This window comes from Macrobrachium nipponense, chromosome 23 (genome assembly GCF_015104395.2).
Source record: "Macrobrachium nipponense isolate FS-2020 chromosome 23, ASM1510439v2, whole genome shotgun sequence".
NCBI classification, from domain to species: domain Eukaryota; kingdom Metazoa; phylum Arthropoda; class Malacostraca; order Decapoda; family Palaemonidae; genus Macrobrachium; species Macrobrachium nipponense.
In genome coordinates, this window is record NC_061090.1 from 18,073,442 (window position 1) to 18,082,473 (window position 9,032).

The window sequence follows — 9,032 nt, forward strand, 5'->3', positions numbered from 1 at the left end:
GAAAACTAAAATCACCACATTATTTGTTTTGAAAGCTTCATTGGGCTACCCTGTCGTAGCCTTTCGTTTCCCATAAGGGTTAAGTGCATTGATTTGATGATACATCATTTCATGTCTGAACAAAATATTTTGCAACATTTTGTGCAAAGACATGCACAAATTTTCCATAACATATAACCCGGCTTTGTTAACGGCGACAACTCTCGAGTTCTCCCATCGGGATTTATATGTGGTTTATATGAAGTAGTACTGGATTTGCAATTTCTATTCCAAATTTTTGGGCCAAAACTATCCATATAGGAGAGATTGTAAACAAATGAAGCATATCTGTCTGATGCATGCGCAGTACTACGCTGATGAACAAAAGCGAACATGGCAGACGACGCTCTCACCTAATTTAACTTTGTCAAGTGTTTTGCGCACGATAAGGTTTCTTTCTTGCTTATTACATTGTATGTGTATTCTTTGTGATCCCCTTGCAGGCCATTATAGCACAGACATGTAAGAAACCATTCTCACGTCTTTATCCATCCTGATGGCAGTTCTCATTAGTTGGTGGAGGTGAAGACCTAATGAATTTCATATCGTTAAACCACCACACATGAAAGGGCAACTAACCACTCATTTACCCAGAACCTCCTCCCACCGTTGGAAGGTCTCGAATTCACATATCATGTCTCCTGCATCGGGAGAGACGCACAGTTATTTCTCCTCTTTTTCTCTCTCTCCATCTCTCGTCTCTCTCTCCTCTCTCCTCTCTCTCTCTCTCCTCTCTCTCTCTCTCTCTATTATATATATATATATATATATATATATATATATATATATATATATATATATATATATATATATATATATATATTGTTTATGGTATTTTGAAAAACGTATGTGTGACGTAAACCCAAGGGAAAAAAATGAAGATATTCATATCTTTAAAAAAGGGACATTAAAACTCTAAAGCAATGCAATCAAACTTTAATGGCCTACTCAGCAGTAGGTTTGATTCATATTTATAAGATGAACCTTCAAAGCCAATTGGGTACTACAGAGCAGAAGGCTGTGTCTAGCCTCGTCGTGCAAGCGGTACGCGAAATATTGTAGGCAGTAGGTCCAAATGTTGAATCAGAAATGGCAGGTGACGACAAACAGGACGATGAATTCCATCCAGGTAGAGTTACCTCTACCCACGCTTTCACTGGAAATGAAATATTTTAATGACTTATCAATCCATTCTTGTTCAGTATATTCTGTAGCAAGCATATGTGGTCTTAAATTTGCCAAACGAATAACAACGGTCTTAGAAGAACTTAATATTCTTGGTAAAATGTTCAGTCCCCTGGCTAAATCTTTAAGCTTTGTATTGAATCAAAAATTTCTAAATTACTACCGTATTTGCATCTTCTTTCAACAACGTTTCTCACATTTTAAATATGTTTAGTAAACTAAAATGTTACAAAGAAAGAAACTAAGAGTGAAATGGATTCAGGCTTAGCTTATGCACTGCAGCAGAAGACTAATTCTAGAAATACGGAAATGCAGGATTTTTTCTTATTTACTTTTGGGGGCAGAGTGCTTTGAATATCACTCATTTTTGTCCATGATATATTAAATATCGAAAGCCGGATGTGCCAGCTGTACGAAAGAGTTCACGAACAATTTTCACGACTACACTATAGCTTCGCTGATTGGCATGCAGTTTATATATATATCATATATATATATATATATATATATATATATATATTATATATATATATATAAAGATATATATATATATATATATCTCCATGGCTGTGGAGGGCCTTTTGGATTATTGCACAAAACGCTACAGCTGAACGGTTCCTGCAAGGTGACAATCTTGATGGCCTTCCAAAGATATGATCGGGACAGGAAATCTGCAGAATATCAGAACTCTTCATGGACGCCGATGGCCATGTTATGCACTAGTCTCAGTCTCGTTGTAGATGAACTCTGGGAGTCACAGGTCCTGACTACAGAGCTTTACCGTTTCAGCAACAGGGACACTTTTCAGTTCACATTAACAACTCGTTGATAATAATATTTTTCCACTTTGGCAACGCTTGCCACTACTAAGCTTACATAAATGAAAAAATGGTATATATATATATGATTTATATTATATATATATATATATATATATATATATAGATATATAGATATATATATATATTTATATATATATATATATCTATATATATATATTATATATAATATATAGGTAGTACATATATATAGTATTATATAATACTGTGTATGAGTCCATCGCTGCAGTAACTTTGACTTTTATGTAGCTGCACAGCAGTATATTAAATCAAGATGAAAAACATTTTCCTTCGCCTATAGGGAATATCCATGCAGTAAATCTTTTCACAAGAGTGAAAAATAAAACAAACTTGAATGTTACGTACTTGGTAAGTTTCCGAAAAGTCCCGTGTCATTCAGCATTGCAGTATCATTGACTACCAACAAACTTCCGTATTCAAAAGCGCATCTCGTTCTAGCATCTTGTAGGGTCATTGGTCCGGAAATCTTCGTAACGCAACCATATGCAGGATAATAATTGGTTTTAAGAGGACATCTTTCTGCAAAGTCGATGAACATACAAAGTTATTCCTGTCCGTAAGTAAAATCGAATGGCATATGAATAGCAAAAGTGAGCGGTCTTGCACCTAGTACTCCCTCGACTGCGGTGAACTGTAGGAGGTCAAGATCTAAAACCAAAATGAAAAAATCTTTTCCAGATTTTACTGAAACTTGAAATTGTCTTTTCATATTCTTTTAATGAATCCTGAAGGAACGCTGACCAAAAGTCTACAAAATAAACACATGATGGCATACAGTCATCGAAAGTAAAATCCTAATTACATCTTTTCTGTTTATGCAAGCAAATCTGCACAAACATAATGAACGCAATTGTGGAAGGTGCATGCAAAATATCACCCCTCTCCCAACGCATTCATATCTACATTGGTTGCAAAAATTCAGTTTCCGTTAAACAACATTTGAGATTCCAACTGTCATTATACATAAACTTACTCTATCTAGTTTTTGCTGCATATGAACAAGTAAAATAGCTCCTTCACTTGACAGAACTGATCTCAAAGGAGCAAATACTTACTGACGCACATCACTTGCTCGCCACTTCTGCAGCTGCACTCAAAGGACCCTGGAGTGTTTGTGCATCTTTGACCGGGAAGGCAAGCAGACGGCTGCGAACACTCGTCTATATCTGGAAATCAAAATACAATTAAAAAATACCCTGGAGTTTTGTGATTTTGTGGAGTGTTGTGAGTTTTATGAAAAAGGTACAGGAAATATTTGTATATACTCAGAAGACAGACAAGCCCCCACAGAGCTCATGATAGAACTGGAGGAGCTAGAGCAAGGAGCCGCTGAGGATATGTGGGACAATAATGTGATTGTTGGGTAGAAATGGTAGTTTTCATGATGAAAATGAAGAGACAGTGAACTTGAAAGTATGTGATTTAGTGCATAGGTGGCTTAGGACAAACGTATAACATTTCTCACATTTCTTTAAGTTCAGTAATAATGGTGTGTATAATGAGCTGGGGACAAAGGAAGGATTAAAGAAGATGATCAAGCTATCAAAGGCTAAAAATAAGAGCACCAAAGATATTACACATATCAAACAAATAAAAGATCAAGATGGTGTAGTACATAGAAAGGAGGAAGGCATTGTGAAGAGATGGAAAGAATATTTCGAACATTTATTAAATGAAGAAAACAATAGACTAATAAGAGAGGATGGGCAAGTAAACAATGGATGGCAATGAGGTTTTCTAGGCAAGGGGTACTGAATGCAATGAAGAAGATGAAGAATGGGAAGGCAACCGGATCAGACATGATTCCTATGGAGGCATGGAAAGTATAAGGAGATGAAGGAGTGGATATACTGTACGATCTTATGATAAAGATCCTTGAACAGGAAAAGATACCAAATGAGTGGCGTGGGAGTATATTGATCCCAATTTTTAAAGGGAAAGGCGATGTCCAAGAGTGTGGTAATTATAGTGGCATTAAATTGATGCCCTACACTTTGAAGATACTGGAAAGGATGATAGATGCTAGACTGAGAGAAGAAGTACAAATAGGTAAAGAGCAGATGGGATTTATGAAGGGAAGGGGAACAACAGATGTTATATTTTGTTTGAGGCACTAATGGAGAAATTCGGGGAAAGGCAAAGGAATCTACATATGGTATTCATTGACCTTGAAAAGGCTTATGACCGAGTCCCGAGACAAGAGGTATGGAGGAGTCGGGGAGAAGATGGTGCCAGAGAAGTACGTGCGATTGATACAAGAGATGTACCGCAATGTATTTACCAGAGTGAGGAGCAGTCTTGGGGAGACAGAGGGTTTTGAGGTGAGAGTAGGATTACACCAGGAGTCAGCTCTGAGCCCATTTATCTTTAACATAGTTATGGATGTTATAATAGAGGAAGTAAGGGAGGCAGTACAATGGAACATATTGTATGCGGATGATATTGTTCTGTGCGCAGAGAGCAGGGAAGATCTGGAAACGAAATTGGAAAGATGGAGACAAGTACTGGAGGACAGAGGAATGAGAATAAGTAGATCTAAGACAGAATATATGTGTACCACCACTGAGGGGGATGATAGAGAAAGTACTCAGCTTGGTGAAGATCAAATAAAGAGAGTTGATAAGTTTAAGTATTTGGGATCTTTTTTTAACGCTGGAGGAAGTATGGAAGAAGAAGTAAAACATCGGGTACAGGCAGGCTGAAACAACAAGACGGTGGTAAGAACAGCAATGCTGTATGGTACGGAAACAGCAAGCATGAGAAAAACTGAGCAGAAGAAGATGGATGTGGCAGAAATGAGAATGCTTAGGTGGGGTGACAAGAGAGGATAGGATCAGAAATGACTACATATGGGGGTCGACTAAGGTGGTGGAAGTATCAAAGAAAGTGCAGGAGGGGTGGCTGAGATGGTATGGACACCTGTTGAGGAGAGATGAGGACCACTCTGGGAGACATACTATGGAGATGGAGGTTCAAGGAAGGAGAAGAGGGAGACCAATAAAGAGATGGAAGGTTAAAGGAAAGGAGAAGAGGGAGACCAAGAAAGAGATGGAAGGACTATGTGAGAGTAGACTTATATGAGAAGGGAATTGATGAAGCAGAAGTGCAGTATAGAAATAGATGGAAACGACTCATCCGAAACAGCGACCCCACATAAAAATGGGAACCAGCTGGGAAGAAGAAGAATAATAATATTGATAGACTGATTAGAAAAGTCAAGAGAGGACCGGCACCGTCGGTGCTAGTTTTCCAGTTAAAAGATAACGTGGATGAAGTGAGGCACACTTAATATTGCTGCAGACGGTGTCAGTTGGTGAGAGTAAATGGTGAAGAAAGAGTCTGCGTGTTCTTTTTGCGGGAGTAAATTGAAAATGTCTCTCAGTAAGAGTAAGCCTTTGAAGACAAGTAGAACCTTATGCTATGGAGCATTATACTACAATGTCATGGATGTTGAAGGAGTGAACGCCGTTCTTCAGGGGAGGTATTTGAGAGTAAACGCAACCGGTCGGGATAAAAAGACGGAAGAAGGGATTTGTTACAGAGTAGAAGGGACAGTTCGGACCCCAGGAGCTATTATGGGATGCAGATTAGCTCAGGTATTTTGATCACGTCAAAGACAGTCGACATCAGTCGCTGAGAATTTGTCTCAATCCTAATTTTGAAGGGAAGTACGAGAAGGAAAGTCGTCTTTGTTTCTGAAGGAAGAGCTGTAAAAGGTTCGAGTGAAATTGTAAACACAAGTAGTACTACAGTACACTTCTAATGCAGGCATTTAAAGCAGGTGACGCAGGGGAAGTTGCCTGCAGTTAAATGATGAATGTAGCGATGATGTCCTTTTCTCAGTGGAAGGACTTCAGGTTGATTTGTTGTGGAATCTCGCTTCAAAATGGCTATGGTCATCAATGCTGACAACCAGGAGAACGCAACGCGGCCATAAATTGAAATGAGGCACCAGAAACCCCCATGGGAATGCAAAGTGATGCGTACGCACACCCTGATCATATCAGTACTAAAGGAAAACCCATGTAAACAAACTGAAAACTTACATAGAACTGTACTACTAATCGTTCTCCTATGATATTGACTACTGCCTAGTAACAGAAAATATGTTGTACTACAATCGAGAAGTGAGAAATGAGGCTGTAGTTCTTACCTTCACAAGTACCATTCACTTTTTTGTATCCCTTCACGCAGGTGCACTCGTAACCTCGGAGAGTATTGACACAAGTCGAATTGGCGGGACAAGTAGCATTGGAACAGCTGTCTGAGGAAATGGGAAAAAATAAGAAAGTTTAGGCGTGTAGTACGAGATAGATAGCCAGCTAGATGGGTAGACAGACAGAGCACGAACACATCTGTAATCACTGGTGGTGTGGTTCATTACCACCTTACGTATTTTATATGTAGCACTTGTCACCTGATAAGTGATCAAGATGAATAAGTACATAAGCCATAAGGGATTTTATGGCCTGTGAAACTTCGCATAAGCCAGTAAATAATATAGATAGCTTTTTAAAATTCGTTTACTTTTCGAAGTCTCCATATTTTCCCCCAATACTTGAAATTAATGTCAGCGAATAATTTGGAAAAAGGCAGTTAAAAGAAGATGAAGTTTCCCTTCGGTTAGGAGACAGTTTTATTCATGTTTAGTTGTTGTAGTTAACCTTGAGAAGTTACAAAACCTTGTCTTTCTATGAACTCTGGATCACGAACGAGATCAGAGGAACAAAGACCTGCATCTGCTTATTCCTACTCACCCTTGATTGAAATTACAGTATTCATTTATTCTGCAAGGTGAATGATTTGAAAATCATATGTAAATGGTTAATCTTATCAAACAAGGAAAGGTATTTATCTCCAGTTTTAAAGAATTGAAAATAAGTATGTTAAACCACTTATTCTGTTTGACGGACACAGTGCCTTGGATGTTTTCTGAGGAAAAGGAAGTTATACACAGTCCTATAATATATATATATATATATATATATAGATATATATATATATATATATAATATAGATATATATTATATATATTATATATATATACTTGTCCAACTCGGGAGTGTTGATCCCATTCAGTCGTGATGGAATTTTCACCAACATTAGAAAGCAGTTGATTGTCGAAAATATGGTTTGCATTTCCGTATCCGAGATTCTACACGAGACAACAGCAGTCATTCTTACCTCCTAAGCAGCAAGAACAGTGGTCGCTGGTGCACAGCGAGGGGAAGAGGAGTCCTTTGGAGCATGCTGTTGGATCAGAGTCTCTGACGCAGAAGCCTTTGTAATCAGCGCATTCTTTCTTGGGCTTGCAGCTAGCTGTTTGGGGTGAGGGTTTGAAAATCAGTCCTAGACACTTCTCTCTATACAAACACGACTCAAGAAATGCATACACACGTTTTTATTTCCGTATGTTTAAATCGGAGATATGAAAAATCAAATATAATTCAATATTTAGTCTGGCACAGACGTTACCTCAGACGGAGTTCCTTCAAGATAGTACAAAGTATGTTGGAGGTGAGAATAATATCTGTCCTAAACTTAAAAATTCCTCTGAAAAGAAGCAACTGCACTCACCATTAGCGTGTTCTCCATCTTCACTTTCCTGCAAAATGAAGAACAATTGAATTAAAAAATGATTGTCTATAAAAACGACTGCGTTTCGCATTAAACTATAGTAATTGTGCTTTGACAAAAAAGGCACTGGAATTGCAAAGTATTCATACTTGGAATAGTATTATCTAAAACATGTTAAAAGTGGTGGTAGCACATTTAGTATCTTTAGGGCCATGGGCTATTGCTGGCACTTATTTCTAACAGGTAAAGGAATACAGACAGGAATTGTGACTGGGAATACTTGGAAAAACAAGGTTCTGCTGAATGCGAGCAACAGATCTGAATGGCTTCCTTATCGAAGGTTACTAATGAAATCAAGTATATATAATCTATAAATCAAGTATATATAATCAAGTATATATAATTTATAAATCACATCTGACTGACAGTAACGCCGTCTGGTCTTCGTGAAGCAGAGACCCCATCATACAGTGAAAGATAAGGAAATATTTATCCGGTTTCCAGGATATTTCAAGCTCAAAATTGCATTGTCACCAAAAATGCAAGTTCCAGAAACAAGCACAACCAGAAAATTAATATTCAAATAAATATCTTGAATGAAATATTAAAAAAAAAAAAAATCGGGAAGTGAGGATCCCTTGACAACATTTCAATGAAGTAAGCAACAAGCAAAACCATATAGACGTCGTAAGAAGTTAAGAAGGTATTTGTTAATATCAAGACATGTCTAAACGCCCAAAATGAAGCTGACAAAGCAGTTAAATTGTATTCTGTATAACTTTTTTGAGGCCTAAATGAAAATGCAGAATTGACCCAGCATTGACCTTCAGTGAAATATATGATGTGCCCCCTCTTACGACCTGAAATTCATTGATATAGTTTGCCAGGAGAGGAATAAAGTCAAGAGCTAATAATAAACCTAGGAATATTGTTTTTTTAAAGTCCCATATGACTTCGCTTTGTTTCTTTTATTTCCTGTGATGGAAATTTAGACCTGCATTAATATATTTTCTTGATTGTGGAACAATGGTGGTATTTATTGCACTATATAAAGTCTACGTTTGTCAAAAGAAATAGACGTGAGAATTGAATTGGGTGGCACTATAGTTTTGTGTGGAATGTATGGGCTGGGGTAAAAAAAGTTAGTGTTCCTTTGCGTAGTGGAGAAGAAAACTTACGGCAGAGTTTTTTGCTGCAAAGGCAATGCAACCGATGAAAAGGAGAGACAAGATTGTCTTCATGGTTCCTTGCAAATGGAGGCACAGACTTGTAATCAGCAAGAAAGCTTTTGCTCAAAAGGATGTGTTCCTTCCAGTGGCTTAAATAATAATGCCGAAGCCTCGCTTTATATACTAGTTACCCAACCCGACG

The 9,032-nt window shown here is 37.7% G+C and overlaps 1 protein-coding gene across 1 annotated transcript; it reads right to left on the reverse strand.

Moving 5' to 3' along the window:
- Window positions 1-960: 960 nt before the first annotated feature.
- On the reverse strand, window positions 961-8,976 carry LOC135196270 (adhesion G protein-coupled receptor E1-like). Its single transcript, XM_064222977.1, has 7 exons — window positions 8,840-8,976; window positions 7,662-7,689; window positions 7,269-7,403; window positions 6,238-6,348; window positions 3,140-3,250; window positions 2,430-2,603; window positions 961-1,195 (listed from the first exon to the last, which is right to left on the reverse strand). Exons 1-7 carry the CDS (start codon window positions 8,900-8,902, stop codon window positions 1,026-1,028), a joined length of 792 nt encoding a protein of 263 aa, XP_064079047.1. The 5' UTR covers window positions 8,903-8,976; the 3' UTR covers window positions 961-1,025.
- Between the last annotated feature and the right edge of the window lie 56 nt (window positions 8,977-9,032).

Coding starts and splice junctions, on each gene's coding strand:
- LOC135196270 (XM_064222977.1), bottom strand. CDS start 8,902: ATGAAGACAATCTTGTCTCTCCTTTTCATCGGTTGCATTGCCTTTGCA. Junction 6,349..7,268: donor CTGTTCTTGCTGCTTAGGAG/GTAAGAATGACT, acceptor CCATTTCCTCAG/ACAGCTGTTCCAATGCTACT. Junction 3,251..6,237: donor AGTGAATGGTACTTGTGAAG/GTAAGAACTACA, acceptor TTTGATTTCCAG/ATATAGACGAGTGTTCGCAG.